At 45.6% G+C, this 20,523-nt stretch overlaps 1 protein-coding gene across 1 annotated transcript in view; it reads right to left on the reverse strand.

Moving 5' to 3' along the window:
- Positions 1-20,151, reverse strand: part of Nipsnap1 (nipsnap homolog 1) — a 26,376-nt gene extending 6,225 nt beyond the window's left edge. Inside the window, exons 1-4 of the mRNA XM_027387348.2 lie at positions 20,011-20,151; positions 5,215-5,342; positions 4,880-4,925; positions 4,536-4,630 (exon numbers count right to left, since the gene is read on the reverse strand). Of these exons, the coding sequence (XP_027243149.1) occupies positions 4,536-4,630; positions 4,880-4,925; positions 5,215-5,342; positions 20,011-20,108 (367 nt within the window). The 5' untranslated portion in view covers positions 20,109-20,151. The remainder of the gene's footprint in view (positions 1-4,535; positions 4,631-4,879; positions 4,926-5,214; positions 5,343-20,010) is intronic.
- Positions 20,152-20,523: the final 372 nt, after the last annotated feature.

Consider the following 20,523-nt stretch of genomic DNA (forward strand, 5'->3'; position numbering starts at 1 on the left):
AAAAAAAAAAGAGGAAGGAGAGGAGAGGAGGAAAGAAGAAGGCAAGGGAGGGAAAGAAGGAAAAACAAGCTAAGGACTGGGTTATCAGGATACACCAGCATGTGGTTAGAGGTAGGAGGATACATACAAAAATGCCAATGTACACATGACCTCCTGGGGACTACTCAAGAGACTATGTTTATAGAGACCCCTTAGGCCTCCAGTGAGAGGACAGCCTCATTCCCACTGAGAACTCTTAGTACTATTAGATTTACACACACACACACACCCATCATATTCTTTGCTGGCTTCAATAGTAGCCCCTCAAAAACCCATGCCCTGCCAGAACCTCACTATGTGACCTTGTTTGGAAACAGGGTCGCTGTAGAAAACTGAGTTAAGCCTACATACTTGATAGACCTTCAATCCAGTCTGGTGCCCTAATCAGAGGGATTCATACAAAGGGAACACCATGCGACTCAGGAGACACAGAGCTCAGACTGATACGCCCACATGTCAAAGAATGACAAGAGTTCCCAGCAGCCAGAAATGTGAGAGGCTGGGAGGATCCTCTCTGAGGCCTCAGAGGAAGCCTAGACAGAGCTAATGTCTTGATTTCTGCCTCTGGCTTCCAAAGTTAAAGTATGCACTTCTGTTCTTGGAGTCTATGGTATTTTATTATGGCAGCCCTAGGTAGCTAACCTGACTCTCAGTAAGCTAACCATGAGCCAAGGTGTTGCTCAGTAAGAAAACATGGACTTAGCATATGCAAGGCCTAGGTCAATCACTATCGAAGGAAACAGTGAGAGAGAAAGAGGGAGAGAGGTGGGGGGGGGATGGTGGGACAGACAGAAGAAGAGAGAAACTGGCAAATGGCAGAACACTAATGGTGGGGATCACAGATGTGGAGGGAGGAAGGCCCCCCAGGAGAGTGAGGCATGCTAGAGCTGAGGATAACAGGTTGACTTGAAAGCACAAGTTCTGTGACTTCCCAAGGTAGCCTTTCCCTCATCTGACTTTACTGGCATCTTGATTTTCCCATTTGCAAAATGGTCTGACCCTATGGCTTAGAGGGCCTGTTCCAGAGGGAAGTACCTAATTTTTATACGGATGGCAATCTGTCATATTATGGCAAACCAAGCATGCTGAGTCATGGGAAAGAGGCCAACTTAATGTGAGGAGTTAAGAGGACCTCAGCACTGGCCCAGAAAGAAGTCTCTAATAATTACAGTTGCCCCTAGAGAAGACAGATTGGTGGTTTTGACAAGTTATTCAAATGTATATTCCTGTGCCCTGTTCCTAGAACTCTAATGGCCTGATCCTCAGATGATTCCACATAGAGGTGATAGATCCCAAGGTGTAGATCATGTAGGATGTGCTTTATAAGTCAAAATTCATTTCAGTTAGTAAGCATGTTTTGGTTTTGTTTTAGATAGGGTATTACTAAATAGTTCCAGACTAGCCTCAAACTCTCAATACCCCTGCCTCAGCCTCCCAGGAACTGGAATTACTGGCATGAACCACCAAGCCTGGCTCAACCAGTAAACTTTTTTTTTTTTTTTCCTTTTTTGAGACAGGGTTTCTCTGTGTAGCAGCTCTTAAATATCCTGAACTAGCTCTGTAGAATAGGCTGGCTTCAAACCCACAGAGATCCACCTGCCTCTGCAGCCCCCAAGTGCTGGGATTAAAGGCATGCACCCCCACCGCCTGGCACAACCAGTAAACTCTATTTAATAGAATCCAAGAAGTTCTGCTACTGTCCATCAAGTTGATCAAAGATTAAAGAAGGCAAACGGCTGGTCTCTTGATTATCAGAGTTAATATCTATCACTAACACAGAAGAGATAGTTACAGAGCTGTCTTTCTCTTTGTACAGATTTCCTAATATTATTTATTGAGTAGGGGTCTCTATGAAGCCCTTACTGGCCTGAACTTGATAGGTAGACCAAGTTGGCCTTGAGCTTATGGTGAACCTCCTGCCTCTACTTCCCAAATTCTGGGATTACAAATGTGTGCCACCGGGGGCTGGAGAGGTGGCTCAGTGGTTAAGACCACTGACTGTTCTTCCAGAGGACCCAGATTCAATTCCCAGAACCCAGATGGGAGCTCACAACTGTCTCTAACTCCTGTTCCAAGGGATCTGACACCCTCATACAGACATTCATGCAGGCAAAACACCAATGTATAGAAAATAAAAATAGAGCCGGGCATTGGTGGCACACGCCTTTAATCCCAGCACTCGGGAGGCAGAGGCAGGTGGATCTCTGTGAGTTGGAGGCCAGCCTGGTCTCTAGAGCAAGTGCCAGGATAGGCTCCAAAGCTACACAGAGAAACCCTGTCTCGAAAAAAAAAAAAAAAAAAGAAAAGAAAAGAAAAGAAAAATAAATTACTAAAAAAACAAATGTGTACCACCATGCTATGCTTAGATTTTTTTTTTTTATTAAACACACATTTATCAGGATTGAGACAGGTTGGATTATGAGGTGATGAGCTCCCATTGCTGGGAGTATGTAAGGAGAGCTGAGAGGATTTGTCTGTAATGGCTGTGCCATAGTCTATACCGGTACCACCCAAAGTGACACTCTGCCATACTGGAAATGTCTATAGCTGTCTACCAATGGCAACTGTGAGTTAGGCAGATCTATTAGTGGACACTTCGGGTATGTCAAAGATGACCGAGAAACTGAATTTTTTGGTTGTTTTGGTTAAGTTTGGTTTTAACTTTTTGAGACATGGTCTCATTCTGTAGACCTGACCGGCCTGGGCACTCACTCTGCAGACCAGTGTGTCCTCAAATCCACAATAAACCTGCTTCAGTCTCCTGAATTCTGGGATTACAGCAGTCAGCCACATGAGCTTTTAAAAAAATTAAAAATTTTTCAAGATTAAGTTTATGTGTATGTGTGCTTTGCCTGAATGCATATATGTGCACCATGTGTGTGCCTGGTGCCCATGGAGGTCAGAAGAGGACAGAGATCCCCAGGAACTGGAATTGTTGATGGTTGGGTGATGGCTGGATGCTAGAAATTGAATTCAGGTATTCTGCAAGTTCAAAAAGTAGTCTTAACTACTGAGCCACCTCTCCAGGCCCCAGCATAAATTTTTTGAAAATAATTTTTTGAGGACTATTTACTTTTTAATTTTGTGGGTATAGGTGTTTGGCATACATGTATGTCTGTGCATCATGTACATTCAGTGCCTATGGAGGCCAGCAGAAGGTGTGGGATTCCCCGGAACTGAAGTTACAGACAGTTGTCAGCCTCCAAGTGGGTGCTGGGAATGGAACCTGAGACCTCTGGAAGAACAGCCAAGGCTCTTAACCATCTCTCTAGCCCGACCCTACACACCAGCATAATTTTTTTAAAGAGAGGGAACATTTATATTGAATATTAAGTATTACAAAGAGATATAGCTCTGACCCCCAAAATTCACTACCTATAGGAGACAGCAGACAAGAATGTTGGCAGCTACAGGGTTACATGATCAAGGAATGAAGAGGCAAGCAGTAGAGGTTAGAAAGCTGGGATAGGGCCTGACCCAGCAAGGACAATGAAAAGAATCTAGTCTTTCAAAAGGATGCCATGTCTACACCAAAACATAAAACAATAAGACATGCAAGGGCTGGTAAGATGGCTCGGCAGGTAAAAGCTCTTGCTACACAAGCCAGACAACCGGAGCTTGATCCCGGGAACCCAAGTGAAAAAGCCAAGTATGGAAGCACACGTGCACATCGGTAATCTATCCTGGAATAGCAAAGAGGACCCTGCCCCAACAAGGTGAAGGCAAGAACCATTGTCCACCGACCTCCACAGGCATGCCACAGTGCGCACGCGCGCGCACACGCACACATGCACACACACCTGTATACACACACACATGCACCCATGCATACACACAAAGAGGTATGCATGCGAAATAAATAAATAAATTTTAAAATAACTTTAAAAGACAAATAAGCCAAGTGTGATGGCATACACCTTTAATACCAGCACTTGAGAGGCAAAGGCAGGCGGATCTCTATGAGTTCGAGGCCAGCCTGGTCTACAGAGTGAGTTCCAGGATAGCAAGGGCCCTGTCTTGAAAAACAAAACAAAAAAGACTAATGATAAAACCATTTTAGCACTCAGGAGGCTGAGGCAGAAAGAGTACATCTTAGAGGCCAGCCTGGACTAACTACATAGTAAGTCCCCATCTCAAACAAAATAAAAAACAGGTAAAACAAACCAAGTGAAGTAGGCAAGGGAGAAAAAAAAAAAAACACTTCAGTTTGTCCACCTATAACTGAGAGTAGAACTGATGAATCATAGGCAGGACAGCACAGTGAACAGAGGGTAAGGCTGTGGACTGGGTGAAGAAGGACTCACAGGCCTCATGGGCTGCCTGAGAGCGCTGAGGAGCCACAACAGGTGTTTGATCGGGGCAATGAGGTATGAAAGAAACACATTTCCCCATGTTCCCAGAGATGCTGCAGAGAGAGAGGAGGGCAGTCAGATATGAGAGCTATTGGAGACCCCAGCTGGGTGCCCACAGTGGCACTGGAGACAAGGGAACCTCACCTGCCTGGTCCTGCTCCCCGTACCATGTGTTCCAGTTGCCCACAAGCGAGCAGGGGTAGTCCTCGTCCAGGTGCAGCTTGGGCAACACAGCCTCCCTGTGGGAGGGGCACAGGAAGGAGCAGGGCCCTGAGATAAAGGTTCCAACTTGGGCCCCAGGGCTGAGGCTATCTCCTCTCTAAGAAGCGTAGGTGGGGAAGACATCTTTAAGGCTTCCAGCTCTAGAATCTACACCCTTTGATTTTGGCAGGAGAATGAGGCAAGGATTTTTTAAGGGTTTCTTGGGAAAGAGGGCCCTACCCCCTACCTCCCAGCAGTGGTTGGAACAGTAGATGAAGGACACTCACGTCAGACTGTTGTAGGCATCCAGACATTCAGGCTTCACATTGTGAACTGCAACACAGAACAGAGAGAGAGAGAGCAGGAGGTGAAGTGCATGCAATACTCACACACCTGTGTGTGTGTGTGTGTGTGTGTGTGTGTGTGTGTGTGTGTGTATGAAGGTCAGAGTGAACAGGTCCCCAATAGGCTCAAGGCTCCCAGGACAGCATGGGGCATCCTCATTCTCTCATCTCCGGTATCACAGCTCTTTACCCCAAACCCAAACCCACCCACAAAAAAAAAAAAAAAAAAAAAAAAAAAAAAGCCTGAGGTGCAGCTAGCTAGTTTAGCAACTACTCACATTGGATCTTGTAGAGATTGCTAGTCTCCTTCTTGGACAGCAGAGTGGAGTGGGCGTCCTTCCGAGGATCCACCTTGTGAACAAAGAGGGAGCGGAACCAGCTGCCTTCACTGTCCTTGGAATAGAAGCTGTAGGACAGAGGGGTTGAGAGGGCCACGTAGAGGCACAGGAGACCCAGCAATTCCCCTGCTCAGGTATGCTGCTCCCTTGGCCTGATGACCTACATTTCTGAAAACAGGGTCATGGAATCCCATGGCAGCTACAGAGTAAAATGCCATCAGCTGGGTAGACACGGTTCCTTCTAGAGAGATCCCAGCTGCCCAGTCTGCATCTGTAACCTTGCAGGCCTAGGAGGCCTGGAGAGAAGCTGTGCCTTCTGTCTCTCCAGCATCTCCGCCTTCACCCACTTCACTCCATGCCTAGAGTTCTCCAGCCATAAAAGACAACCTAATGCTAAGAGGATTAACCCCCAAACTCACCTTGCCTGATGCCCACTAGATAGGACCTTTGTGATGACAAAGCCCCTGGCCCTCCTAAGGCAGGCAGGCAATCACTCTACTTCCATGAGCAGCCAAGATTCTTCCTTTTGCCTTTCTGTGTTCTATGATACAATGTTACAAGTCCTTCTTCCTATTCTCTAAATCCTACAGGACTTCTGTAGCAGCATCAGCTTTTCCTATCTCACCAAGCCCTTTTTTCTGTATGTATATGAATAAGAGAGAACAGAATTCCCAGAATTTTGAACTCAAATCCTGGTTGCCCTCTGAGAGCCTAACCATTTACCCTCCCAAGTCATTAGAACCAGTGGTATGAGATACTGTTGCCCTTCTGGCTGGAAAAGCCTCTAAATTAACTCTGGAACAGAAGATGATGCTTATATGCTCTATCAGGTCTTTGACAATGTCAATTCAAGAGTCTTCTGCTGGATCTCAGCAGAGTCAACAAATACCATACTCTTGCACAAACTCCAGAACTCAGGACAAAACTTCCTGTCAGATCTCACCTTGAGCTCCTTTACAAAACCCACACCCAGACTACCTGGCTCACAGATGGTGGCAGCTTTTTGGTGGTAGGACATAGCTTCACAGAGGTCACAGAATCTGGGCCTTTTCTGGGTAACAAGCTTAAAGGCAGAACTAACTGTCTTCACCAAGGGCAGAAATGTAACTTCTTTTTTATGTAATGCATGTCTACACAGACATCTGGAAAGAAAGGGGTCTCCTCACTGCCCTTGTTGCCCTGAGTAGACATGTCTCAGATTTTGGCCCTACTAGAAACCACCTGACTTCTAACTGAGGCGGCCATTGTTCATTGCCAGGCCCACTCTGACAGTTCTTAGGATAACAACCAAGCTGATCAACAGGCTTCCACTCCAATCTTAATGCCCAGTCCCACTCTCCCACATTCTCAGGAAACCCAAATATCACCCACTTTCCCCCTAGCATGATGGCCACAGATATAACAGTTCTGGTAGATAGGTACCTTCACTCAGTGGAAGAAGCAAATTCCTGTAAAGCAGAGGAGAGAGAGAGAGGAGGAGAGAACCTCACAGGCCACAACCGTTCTCTTGAACACATCCTTGCTTTGGCTCCCCTGGTGCCTATAGTCTGATAATGCTCAGCTTTCCTTTTCAATATTAAGGAATAAATGAAAGCCTCAATATTAGGTATGATCTCCATGCCTGTTTGGCAACCCTCTATCATCTGAAAAGGCTGAAATGGTTAATTTCTTTTTATTGGTTAATAATTCTTTTTGTTTGGTTATTGTTGGTTAATTATTATTTGATTAATAACTCTTTATGATGGTTAATAAATCTTTTTATTTTTATATAGATATTTAATCTTATATGCATGTGTGCTGAGTGTATGTTTGTGCACCACATGCTTACAGGAGCCCACAGATGTCAGCAGAGGCTTCACATCCACTGGAACTGGAGTTACAGATGTTTGTGAGCTGCCATGTGAATACTGGGATTCAAACCCGGGTCCTCCACAAGAGCAGCCAGTGCTCTTAACCACTGAGCCATCTTCAAGCCCCTTAATCTAACTCTTAGAAGCTAAGTTCACAATTAAGACAGTCCTCAGCCCACTTTTCCTCCCAACTACACTTTTAAGATCTCACACCCAAATGTGAAGCTAAGTGTGGTGATCCCTTTAAGCCCAGTACTCAGGAGGCAGAGGCAGAGGCAGGCAGAGCCCTGTAAGTTCAAGGTCACCCTGGTATATAGAATGAGTTCCAGAATAGCCAGGGCTATTTAGAGACCCTGTCTCCAAACTAACAACAACCCCCCCCCCCAAAAAAAAAAAAAAACAAGCATTCACCTCTCAGGCTGGAGATGGCTCAGCTGTTAGAGCAAAGGACCTGGGGGGTTCAATTCCCAGCACCCACATGGTGGTTCATAACTGTTTATAATTCCTGTCTCAGGAGGTCTGGTGCTCTCTTCTAGATGCCCAGGGCACCAAGGGTGCACAGACATACATGCTGACAAAACACCCATACACAAAAACTAAATAAATAAAATTTAAATAATTAAAAGGAGATCTCAAACCCCTTACTCCAACAGCACTGGGCCCCTATACTTGGACCAGGGTTTGGTCTCATCTTCCTGATGACCACTTTCACACTCTTTACTTGTCTTCCTGAAATAACCTAATAGGGTCATTTAACCATGTATTATTCTTCTACTCCAGTCTCAGCCCTCCTGCTTTATCATCTTCCCCAAAAGGCCCACAATCCCATCAAATAACACAATTGGACCCTTGTGGAAGACTGATGCATTTCCAACTCAGCCACTTATTTAAATGGAACCAATTAAAAATTTCCTTCCATATACCTGTCTCAGAAGGCCTAGCACACCTCTTCCAACACTCTCATAGCCAAATATAAACATAAATCCACATCTTTGACTCTCTTCATTCACCAAGTTAGTGTATAAATCTTGTCACATGTTGGGCCCGTTAAGCCAGGCTTGTTTGAATTGAGGCCACAGGGGGGTTCCATCCCATAGGCATTCTTTTTTTTTTTTTTGAGGTGGGGGGGCAGGGAGGGCGGTGTCTCTGTATAGTCCTGGCTATCCTAGAAATCACTCTATAGACCAGGCTGGCCTCAAACTCTCAAACTCAGAGATCTGCCCATCTCTGCCTCTGGCCTGAGTGCTGGGATTAAAGGTGTGGGCAACCACCGCCCAGCCCCATAGTCATTCTTTAATCACACAACTCTAAAGTGTATCTCTGTCAAACCCCCATTTCCAAGACAACATACAGGTCTCACAGGTGTTTACTCTTTGGCCTGCCTGATGGAAACTCTAGAAACACTCTGAATTCAGTCACCCCTGACCAAGTGTTTGTCCCAACATATCTCTACGACAAACCAAACCTCCTCTCTCCAATAACCAACACTGGATCCTAATAGAGCCCTGACAGTTCTATCTGTATTAAGAAAACAGAGTCAGCCCCCAACAGCTCAACTTCAACACCCCCTTAAACAGTCAGGCTCCGTTTCATCCATCAGCTTCCTTCTTTTCTGGAACATCCAACTGTTTACTTTTTATCGAACACCACTGTGTACCTGAACTCCTCAAAGTAATTCTTCTATGTGGAACTAAAGTCTATCTTCAGGCTTATTGTACTGGTACCTGCCTTCATTGCCCCTATTGGGCCTTCTTGTGTCTCTTTTAGGGGGCCTCTTGACCTAGGAGAACTGCCCACCTGAAACCCTCTACTGGGCATTAGAGAAAGAGTAGATACCAGGAGATGTAGACTTGGTTCGCTGCTTGAGCTACATCTCATCAGTCTTTGAGGACCAGGGTGCTTCGGTAATGCTCCATAACTGTCGTGTCCTTGACTTATTATGGTGACTGACTGGGAGAATACTGCAGCTACACCTATCAATTGGCATAGTACACACTACAGGTTAAAGGATACAACAGACATCAAATTTAAGAGATTGCCTCAGGCACAGGGGCTGGCTTTCATGGCTATTATCATTCCTGGCCCTGCTCACTAGCCTAATCCTTTCTTTTTTGACCCTTGCTTACTTAACCCTTTGGTACAGTTAATATTTTACAGAGTGTAGGCCATTAAGCCCCAGACGGTATAGTCTTCAGGGATATCAACCATCACCATCAACAGCAACACCTGTCTCTCACCTCTGAAGACCTCCTAATTTCCAAATGATGCCAGTCTGAACTTCTACCTCTTGAGATAGCCACTTCTTCCCCTTTCACAAAAGAGGGCCTCCAGAGCCTTCTATACCTTACCATCCTGCAATCCTGCAGTGACTGAATCAGCAGCTCCAACCAGGGCCCTGTGATGCCCCCACTTAGATCTGCGGAGCTCAGAAGGGGGATCTTCATCTCTTGTCAATGACTTGACCTTGCTTAGCTATCTTGGGAATATAAAGAAAAGAGGCCAAAAAAAAAAAAAAAAAAAAAAAAAAAAAAGCAAAATCCCCACTCAACAATCTGGCCTGATCTATGATATCTTTTTTGGGGTTTCTCTGTGCAGTCCTGGCGGTCCTGAACCTCAATCTGTAGACCAGGCTGGCCTTGAACTCAGAGATCCACCTGCCTCAGACACCGTAGTGCCGGGATTACAGGTGTTTGATAGCACACCAATTATTTTAAATGTGTATGAGTGTTTTGCCAGCATGTAACTGTACCACCTGCATGCTGCACCCATGGAGAGCAGAAGGAAAGCATCTGATCTGCTGGAACTGGAGCCACCATGTGGGTGTTGGGAAGAGACCCTGGGCCTCCCGCAAGAGCAGTGAATGTTCCTACCCACTGAGCCATCTCCCTGCCCAGAGCCATATGATCCAGATCCCTAATGACTCATGGAACACCTGGCCAGTTCAAGAAAAACAATTTACATCACAAAACTTACTATTATGGAAGAGAATAAGAGGTTCATCTATTCCCTCAAATATAAGCCTGAACAAGAGACTCACAACGGTCAAACCAAGTAACATCCCCATAATTATAAAAAGGCTTTCCATCCCTTTTCAGGAGTACAAACTCATGCTTTCTAGCAGTGTATTTCTTTTTTTTTTTTTTTTTTTTTTTTTTTTTTTTTTTTTTTTTTTTGGTTTTTCGAGACAGGGTTTCTCTGTGTAGCTTTGGAGCCTATCCTGGCACTTGCTTTGGAGACCAGGCTGGCCTCGAACTCACAGAGATCCACCTGCCTCTGCCTCCCGAGTGCTGGGATTAAAGGGGTGCGCCACCAACGCCTGGCCTTCTAGCAGTGTATTTCAACAAGTTCTCTGGACATGTCTAGGTAAATTCTTTTACAGCAGAGTCATCATCCTCCCCAAAAGTGTTTCATATAACATATACTATGTTCCTTTCCTGTATGCACAAACTTATAATAACAAAGCTTAATCTGTACATAATATATCTTCTTTCATATATATGTATTTATAATTATGATGAAATTTAATTTATATGCTAAGCATAGCAAGAAATTAACAATGATAAAGCAAAACAATTATTCTGTAATAAAGTGTTTATGGATGTGATCTATTTCTGGAATTTTCCATTTCATATTTTCTGACAAGTGTTGCTAGCAGATACTAAACTACAGGAAGTAGAACCAGAAGTAAAGGGTGTAATATCTAATCTCCATTGTCCACCGACTGGGTTTGGGATAACCTAGGAGACACATCTCTGACCATGCTAGGAGGGGTTTCCAGAGAGGCTTAACTGAGAAGACTCTCCTTACACAGTGGCTAGAGAACTGGACTGAATAAATGAGGAAAGAGGGGAGAAGGAAAGCCAGACGAGCACTTGAATTCATCTCTGCTTCCAGACTGCAGACACAATGCAAGCAGCCACATCAGGCTCTGGCTGACAGCATGGACTGTGCACTCAAAGACCCTTCTCCCTTAAGTTGCTCCTCCTCAGGTATCAAGAAGGTCACAAGAAGAAAAGTAACCGACAGCAAATGAGGAATCTATGCTGCTTACCTGGGAGAGGGAAGACATAGATGGCTAGATTTAAATTTTCATAAAGTGAAAAGAATGCTAGCTTAAGCACTTCAAAACTCGTGGGCTCTTTCAGTTATTGCACATATATTTGTTCACCTAGCAAAAAGCAAACGGAAAAGTGTCAATAGGTGGGACAGATGAATGGTGCACTCTGGGCCAGGCTCTAGGAACTCCAATGCAGGAGCTCCATGAAGCAATAGAACCCTCTTAAGAGTGTGGGCTCTAGCCAGGCGTTGGCGCACGCCTTTAATCCCAGCACTGGGGAGGCAGAGACAGGCGGATCTCTGTGAGTTCGAGGCCAGCCTAGTCTCCAGAGCGAGTGCCAGGAGAGGCTCCAAAGCTACACAGAGGAACCCTGTCTCGAAAACCAAAAAAAAAAAAAAAAAGTGTGGGTTCTGCTACTGCCACCTTCAGGATGAAGCACATGCTCACAGTTTCAGGAACCTACCAAGGTCAAATGGAAAACCAGAGAACAGCACTTTCCTTGAAAACCAGTCCCTCAGGTGGGCTCTGAAGGGCATGGCCTTTGCTCTGAATGGTGGGGATGCTTCCCCAGGAGGTAGTGACAGGGAGAAAAGTGGCTCTATTTGCCCACCAAGACCTTTGCTCCAGAGCTAGGCTCTCAGTAACTCATTAACAGCAGTAGTGGCCAAGACAAATATCCAGTAGCCAGTCCTGAAGAGCAAGCAGAGGCTTCACGGCTGGGAGGGGAGGAGGGTCCCTGTGGCTCTGATGCCTTCCACCTCTTCCTACCATCTTAATTCTGCCTACAGTTCTGCTTCTCAATGTGCGAGTAAGCAAGACACAGCAGCCCACCCAACCAGGTTTTTTCTTTTTTTTACTAATTTTTATTTCTCTTTATGTATATGGATGTTTTGCCTGTATGTATATGTGTACACCGCTTCCATGTTGGGTCCCTGGAGGCCAGAAGACAATGGAGTTTCAGGCAGTTGTGAGCCATCATGTGGGTGCTGGGAATTAAACCCCAGTTCTCTGGAAGAGTAGCCAGTGCTCTTAACTGCTGAGTCATCTCTACAACCACAGGAAGATCTTTTATATAGGTAAAAATCTGATAAGGGACTTGTTCAGACCTAGGGGGAGTCTCAATTTCAAGCCAACACCCTCAAGTGTGTATTTTTCTTTAAAAGATGTATTTATTTAATGTGAGTGTTTACCTGAATGTATGTATATATACCACCTGGGTGTTAGGAAAGAGCACTACATCCCTAGGAACTAGAGTTACGGATAGTTAGCAGCCATTGTATGGGCACTGGAAACTGAACCCATGTCCTCTGCAAGAGCAAGTGCTCTTAAACGCTGAGCCATCTCTCCAGCCCTCAAGTGCACAATTTTTTTGTTTGTTTGTTTTTGTTTTTTCGAGACAGGGTTTCTCTGTGGCTTTGGAGGCTGTCCTGGAACTAGCTCTTGTAGACCAGACTGGTCTCGAACTCACAGAGATCCACCTGCCTCTGCCTCCCAAGTGCTGGGACTAAAGGCATGTGCCACCACTACCCAAGCTCAAGTGTACTTTTTTTTTTTTTTTTGATTTTTCAAGACAGGGTTTCTCTGTGTAGCTTTGGAGCCTATCCTGGTATTCGCTCTGGAGACCAGGCTGGCCTCACAGAGATCTAGCTGCCTCTGCCTCCCCAGTGCTGGGATTAAAGGCATGTACCACCAACGCCTGGCTTCAAGTGCACATTTTTAAGAGTTAAAATTTTACCTTTCCAGTGAATTCCTGATGTCCTCCTACACTGACCTGACCAATCTTTCTCACTCTGCGCCCTTGTTTTGTTCTACACCAGTGGTTGTCAGCCTTCCTCATGCTTCAACCCTTTAATACAGTTCCTCATCTTGTGGTGACCCCAACCATAAAATTATTTTTGTTGGTACTTTTTTTATTTTATTTATTTATTATGTATACAACATTCTGCTTCCATGTATATCTGCATACCAGAAGAGGGCACCAGATCTCATAACGGATGGTTATGAGTCACCATGTGGTTGCTGTGAATTGAACTCAGGACCTCTGGAAGAGCAGCCGGTGCTCTTAATCTCTGAGTCATCTCTCCAGCCCTCAACTACCATTTTTGAATGTAGTCATTAGATACTACCCTCTTCCTGAGCTAGGGATATAGATCCACGGGAGAATATTTGCCTACCTAGCATGCATGGCACTGGAAAAAAAAAAAAAGAATTACATATACCAAAAAACAAAAAACAAACTTTTCATTTTGTTTGATTATTACACTTTATTTATTGTTTGTCTTCCTATCAGATGCAGCCATACAAGGAATAGTCTGGTGTGTTCTGCTGTGTCTCCAGTAACTGGAGCAAGGCTAACACACAGCACATTCTCTATATTTGGGAAATAAATGAATGGGAATGGGCATAGAAGAAAGATGGATGGATGGATGATGGACAGACAGATGGACAAATAGATTAAAGCCTGAAAGTTAAAGAGAGACCCTGACATAGACCTGGGACTAGGTCCCAGTGGACTCAGACTCAGGTGCCTTTTCATTCCAACCACCACAGCAGAATTAGTGCTTAAGAGACCTAACCTGTCAGTGTTACTGACAAACCCAGGTTCTAAAGCTAGCTTAGCTTCACCATTCTCATATATACAATAGGGGATAGAGGAATTCCACTATTGGAGAAAAGACCTAGCCTGACAGTATAGCTAACATGGCTACTTCTAACTTCCTAATGAATGGATCTTCTCGTTCACATTTTCCCCCTTTTCTTAATCTGTCCCTTAACTGTTATAAGGCATTTTTGGAACTGGGGAGTGGTGGTGCACATCTTTAATCCCAGCACTCAGGAGGCAGAGGCAGGCGGATCTCTGTGAGTTCCAGGCAGCCTGGTCTACACAGAGAGTTCCAGGCCAGGTTCCAAAGCTATACAGAGAAACCCTGTCTTGAAAAACAACAACAAACAAACAAACAAACAAACAAAAAACTCATTTTTGGCTCCTGTAGCACTAGAACAGAACCCAGGGCCTGGCATATGCCAAGCAAGCACTCCACCTCTGACCTATACCCTATTCTTTAAAGCATCATTTCTGGCAGGGCTTCTCTGTGTTGCTCTGAATGTCCTAGAACTTGCACTGTAGACCAGGCTGGCCATGAACTCACAGAGACCCACCTGCCTCTGCCTCCCGAGTGCTGGGATTAAAGGCGTGCACTGATGCCCCACAAAGTCTCATTTTCACATCACTCCTCTACTTGATGCCCACAAAGCAAAGCCCATCTCTACATCTCTATTTGAGATGCTAGCTCCCTTTTAAATTTGGTAATTTTGGAGCTGGGTTTCCCTACTGCGGTGGTTCTCAGACTAACATTATCAGCATGGACTAAGAACTTATTGGAAAATTTTAGACTCTATCCCAGACTACAGCATAAAAGCTCAGGGGATGGGATTATGAGGCAGGCCTAGCAATTTAACTTTTTAATGGGGGTGGGGTAGGGTCTCACTACTCACCCTAGGCTAGCCTGGAACCCCCATATCACAAAGTCTGGCTTCAAGCTGGTGATTCTCCTGCCTGAAGTGCTAGAATTACATACATTCACCATGCATGGCTACAATCTGCATTTTAGAGTGTTCCCGTTATACTCAGATCTATACACACAAGCAAAGGGCATCTAGTTCCTTCTCTATTCCTTTGGACAGGGTCTCTCCTTGAACTGGAAACTTGCCTCTTTTCCCCGCTTAGGCAAGCCCCACTGGTTTTCCTGTCTCTGTCCACTATAGTACCATAGCTACAGGCATATGAGACCACACCCAGCTTGTCACATGGATGCTGGAATTCAAACCCAGTTTAAATACTACACCATCTCTCCAATCCCAATCTGAGTCTTTAAAAGTCTACACAGGCCAGATTTGGTGAAGCATGCCTATAATATTTTAAGGTCATCCTTAGGCAGATAAGTTTGGGCTATATGAGACCTTATCTCAAAAAAATAATATAAAATAAAAGATTCAGGCATAGTGACAAACATCTTCTATCCCAATTTTTGTGAATTAAAGGCCAGCCTGGTCTACATAGCAAGCTGCAGGACAACCAGGGGATACATGAGAAACCTTGTGCCCCCTAATCAAACAAACACTAATGGGACTAGAAAGATGGTTCAATGGTTAAGAGTTCTTACTGTTCTTGCAGAAGACCTGAGTTCTGTTCCCAGCAGCAATGCCTGGTAGCTTACAACCACCTCCAGCTTCAGGGAACCTGATGAGCCTCTCAGACTTACCTGACCTACACTCACATGCATAAACCCACACTTTGATACGCACATATGCAAATACTAAATGATAAAAATAGGCTGGGCTTTAATCCCAACACTCAAGAGACAGAGGCAGGTAGATTTTGTGAGGTCTACAGAGAGAGTTCCAGGCCAGCTAGGGTTACAGAGTTAGACCCTGTATCAAAAACACAAAACAAGAGCTGGAGAGATGGCTCAGCATTAGTAACAATTATTGCTATTACAGTGGACCTGAATTTGTTTGCCAGGACCACCAGGCATCTCACAAGAACCTCCAACTCCAGTTTCAGGATAGCTGGCCTTTGCAGGCTCCTACATAGACATGGTCCACAAAAACCATGCAAACAAACACATACATAGAGCAAATAATTTTTTTTTGAATCTTAAAACAAAATACCTAACCAAACAAATAACAAGGACCTATATAGTTAGGAATGGTAGCAGCCACCTGTGATCCCCAATACTCAGAGGGCTGAGGCAGGATGAGTATAAGTTTACTTTGGGCCTGGGCTACAAGTAGAGTTCAAGGCCAGCTTGAGCAACTTAGTAAGACTAGGGCTCAAAATCAATGTTAAAAGGGCAAGGGATATGGCATTGTGGTGGGACACTTGCCTAGCATTCACAAGGCCCTAAATTCAACCCCAGTTCTGAGAAGAGTCAAAAAGTAAGACCTGCCCAGCTAGACCGGTTCAGCCCTTTCCTATGAGAATCTGTTTCACCTCAACTCTTTCATTAGCTTCATACAGCCTGGTCTTTTCCCACAGCAATACAGCAAGCTGCAGACCATCACCCTTCCATTCCCCATGTGACCTAGGGTAGGTAATGCTCTTGACACAACAGCTCAAAAGTGTTTCACCTGGATGAGAACATTTCCCTCTCCTTAGGCAAAGCTATTGTAGTCATGTTCGTTGGCACTGCCAATGGAAGTCAACAGTCTGATGCCTCTCTGAGCGAAACAGCTTGAGAACCTCAAAACTTTCTAGAACAGGAAGCTCAACTCTCTGTAGGTCCTGAAACATCTTCTCAGTTTGAGCTGGCTCCTTATTGTGAGAGGTGTTTTCAGCTTTAAGAACTGAAATTTGGGGCTGCAGACATAGCTCAGTGGTAGAGTGCTTGCCTAACAGGCATGAGGTCCTATGTTCAATCCCCAGAGCTGGAAACAAGGGGAAACACATATACACAGTAAGCAACACCACCAAAACTCACTAAAGGCTTGTTGACAACACGATTAGTGTTAAGAGTAACAAGAATTTCTCTTTGTTTATTTTTCTTTCACAAGAGTCTTGTTATATATCCCAGGCCAGCTTCTAACTCATGATCCCCCTGCCTCAGTCTACCAGTGATAGAAATACAAGCATGCACCATTATCCCTGGCTAACAGCACTGTTTACTGAACAGCTACAATATGCTATAAATTAATCCTCACAGTACATTTATTTTTAACTTATTAATTCTGAGGATTTTTGGACAATGTGTCTTAATCATATTCACCCCTCCTCTTACAGTAAAACTTTAAAGCAATGAGGGGGCCAGCAAGAAGTCTCATCAAGTAAAGTGCTTGCCATGCAGTCCCTTCACCCCAAATCTTTGGTATTACTGCCAGCCCCAAGAGCGACTCCAGAAAGATAGGGACAGGCTAAAAGGTCAGCAAGAAGGGGTAGTCTCAGGTCTCAACATAGGGCCAGGGCAAAAAAAAAAAAAAAAAAAAAAAAGGCAAATCACTGAGGGTAAGTATCATAGGTAAAGGTTGAGTGTCTTCACAGTACATGGGGGGGGGGGGAGAGATGGGATTACCATACCCATTTTATAAAGAAAGGAACTGAGGCTGACCAAGAATCATTAAGGATTGCCAAATTAGAAGTAGCAGGCTTCCTCTAACCACTCCCTCATCCTTTTGTGACCTCTGGGTGTTTGCCACATAAAAGATCCTACCACCCACTGACTGTTCCTTTCTCAGCCTTAGTATCTTCATTCATCTGGAAAACATGGTCTCCTAAAAGATGATCTTGTGCCAGGCAGTGGTGGCCCACGCCTTTAATCCCAGCACTCTGGAGGCAGAGGCAGTCTACAGAGTTCCAGGACAGCCTCCAAAGCAATGGGAAGGAGGGGGAGATGATCTGTAGGCTGGACACACTTGGTGTGTCCAGAGAACGCACTGAACATGGGAAGAGGGGGGAGGGAGCTACGAGAATGAGAAGGGAAGAAGAGGAAGGATGCAGAGGTCATGAGGAAGCAGAAAGGTGGAGTCAGGTGAAGATTAGAAGAAAGGACATATTATAGGAAGGATTTTAGTTGGGGGGGTTGTAGAAGAGGAAGGGAGGGAGAAGGGAACTGGGATTGTCATGTAATTCAATCTTGTTTGTAACTCAAATATATGAAAAATAATAATAAAAAAGAGAACTTGCTGTTCTTGTAGAGGGCCCAAGTTTGGTTTCCAAGACCATATCAGTAGAGCAGCTCACAACTGCCAAAGGATTTAACTCCTTTCTCTGGCCTCAGTGGGCACCTGCATATATGTGCACATTTTCATTCTCTCTCCCTTCTACACAAACATAAATAAAAGTAAATCTCCTTAAAGAAAAAACATAGATGATCTTGATTTAGTGAGATGTAAAGGCACCTGCTACCAAGACTGACAACCTGAGTTAGATGCCTGGAAGCCACACAGTGATCTCCATACGTGTCATAGTATGGGCACATGGACACACACACACACACACACACACACACACACACACACACACACACACACGCACTCGAATACCAGTGTTCATTTGCATATGCACACAAAATAATTTTAAAATTATGTTATGTGTGGGTGTTTTGCCTGTGTGTGTGTGTGTGTGTGTGTGTGTGTGTGTGCGCAAGCACCACTTGCACACCTGGCACCTGTGAAGGCCAGAAGAGGGCATCAGGTCCCCTGGAAGTAGAGTTGCAGACAACTGTAAGTGGTCATGTGTGTGAGCTGTGACCCAAGTGCTCAGAAAGAGCAACCATTGTAGAGTCATCTCTCTAACCTCCCAAATAATTTTTTGTTTATTTTTGAGCGACGTGGTCTCTCTATGTAGTCCTAACTGTCCATAAACCGGGCTGGCCTCCAACTCAGAGATCCACCTGCCTCTGCTGCCCCAGTGCTGGAATTAAAGGCATGCACCACCACTGCCCGGCTCAAACTAATTTTTTAATGTAATAAAATATTATTTTCCTGGATACCCTTTCGACTCTCACAATGACAGAAACTGCTTGAGGCATAGTCTTGGGCAATTGGTAACACAAGCATGGCTTCTTCAATCCTCAACAATCCAATGAGGTCTGGAGGTATTATGGTTTAATTGGTAGGAAGAGCACTAGCCTAGCATACCTGAGCTCCTGGATTCTTTTCCTAGCAACACAGAACAATCCTATCTGACACATCCTCTTTCCTCCTACCCAAGGCCATCCCTCCACAAAAGGCTGTTTAAAAGGTACACTCCAGGCTCATTTCCCAGTGTCAGCTTCTCCCTCTTTATCAAGCATGGAGGTGAAGGGCATATGTCCAACTCCGATATCTCAGCTTTCCAAAAGTCCCAGTTCACAGTGATCTAAACGGACCCTAAGGCTTCACTCCTGGGCAGAGGCAGGAGGAGTACAGATTCCTTTCCACAGGTGTGAGAACAGGTGGTCTCACTTCTTTAGCAAATGCTCTTTGAACTTACAATGTTCTCAAACCAGTGAGGGTGTGGGGCTGTGCAAACAGGAGAACGACTAGGGAAGGACAGGTTAGCACAGGGTCAGAAGTGCTCAGGGTGACCAGTGCAGAGACAGGGGTAGCACAAGGCACTGCAGGAGGGAGGAGCAGCCCAGAGCCAGTCAGGGGAAGCCAAGCCCTCCACAGCCAGAGCTGAGCCTCTCTCCTAGGAGGCCACCAGCGGTGGTGCAAAGTGCAAGGTGCATCATGAGACCTGGGTCCTACATCCAGAGCAGCCTCCACATGGCTTGGAGGCTGACCTTGAACAACTCTCACCCCTTCTGTTGACCCCACAATACAGTGCAGGGTGAGGAATCACCTTGGGAATTCCCTCTGTACCCCAGTCTTTCTCTCCTTCCTCCTAGAACTTCCTGAGGGAGGAGCTGCCTGGCCTTGAAAGCCCCCAGTGCGCGCTAAATCACAAAGGCCAGACCTGAGGGCAGCTACCTCTGTCCTCTGCCTTCTCCCCCGCTCCAGTGCTTAAAACCTGTCCCTCCCACTCACCTCATTTTTTATTCTCAGCCCAGACCCAGGTCCCAAATAGGACAAAGAACCTGCCCAGCAAGGCATGGGTATGCACGCCAGTAATATCTAGGAGGTCGAAGAAAGGGAATTCCGAGTTTGAATCACTTACAGTGTGAGCCTGTTTAAAAAACAAAATCCTACCCAGATCTTTTCACCTCCCTCATCCTTTCTCAGACTCCTCAGGCCTACATCCTGGCAGCTCCTCCACTAACCCCTGAATTCCAAACCCAAGAGCCTGCTCTTCATCCCAGCCCCCTCCCCGCCCCTGTTCCGGACACGCGGTCGGCCCCGTCGGCCTCTCACCGCACAGCAGCCGCAGCAGCGAGGTCCCCAGCGCGGGGTCCCGGCTTCCCCAGCAGCCGCCGTGCCGATGCAGAGATGATGCACAACCGCGGAGCCATGTTGGACCGGAGCAGGTCGGAGGAAGGCCACGCCCCAGCCCAGTGCAAGGTGGCGGAGCTAGAGAAAACCACGCCTTCGCCCCGCCAGCCTTCCTTTCAAGCACAGCCAGATGGGAGTCCTCCAAATCCTTAGACGAAAAATCTGTGTCCACATCTCTGCGCTCCCGGACCTCTGCAGTTAACTGGCTCCGTTCCCTTGAACAGCCCTTTCCCCACTCTGTACCTCAGAATTCACCTAGGTAAATGCGGGCGTCGAACAATAAGTCCTGAACATTCGGAGGACAAACTAAAGAGGGTCTGCATACCCCCAAAATTGTATACAAATTATGTGTGCCTGTCAGTTCCCTTCCTACTAGGGCACTAGGGGGTGGAACCCAGGATTTCACTCGTGGCTAGGCAAATGCTCTGCCTTAAC

This window comes from Cricetulus griseus (assembly GCF_003668045.3).
Source record: "Cricetulus griseus strain 17A/GY chromosome 1 unlocalized genomic scaffold, alternate assembly CriGri-PICRH-1.0 chr1_1, whole genome shotgun sequence".
In the NCBI taxonomy this organism is placed as follows: domain Eukaryota; kingdom Metazoa; phylum Chordata; class Mammalia; order Rodentia; family Cricetidae; genus Cricetulus; species Cricetulus griseus.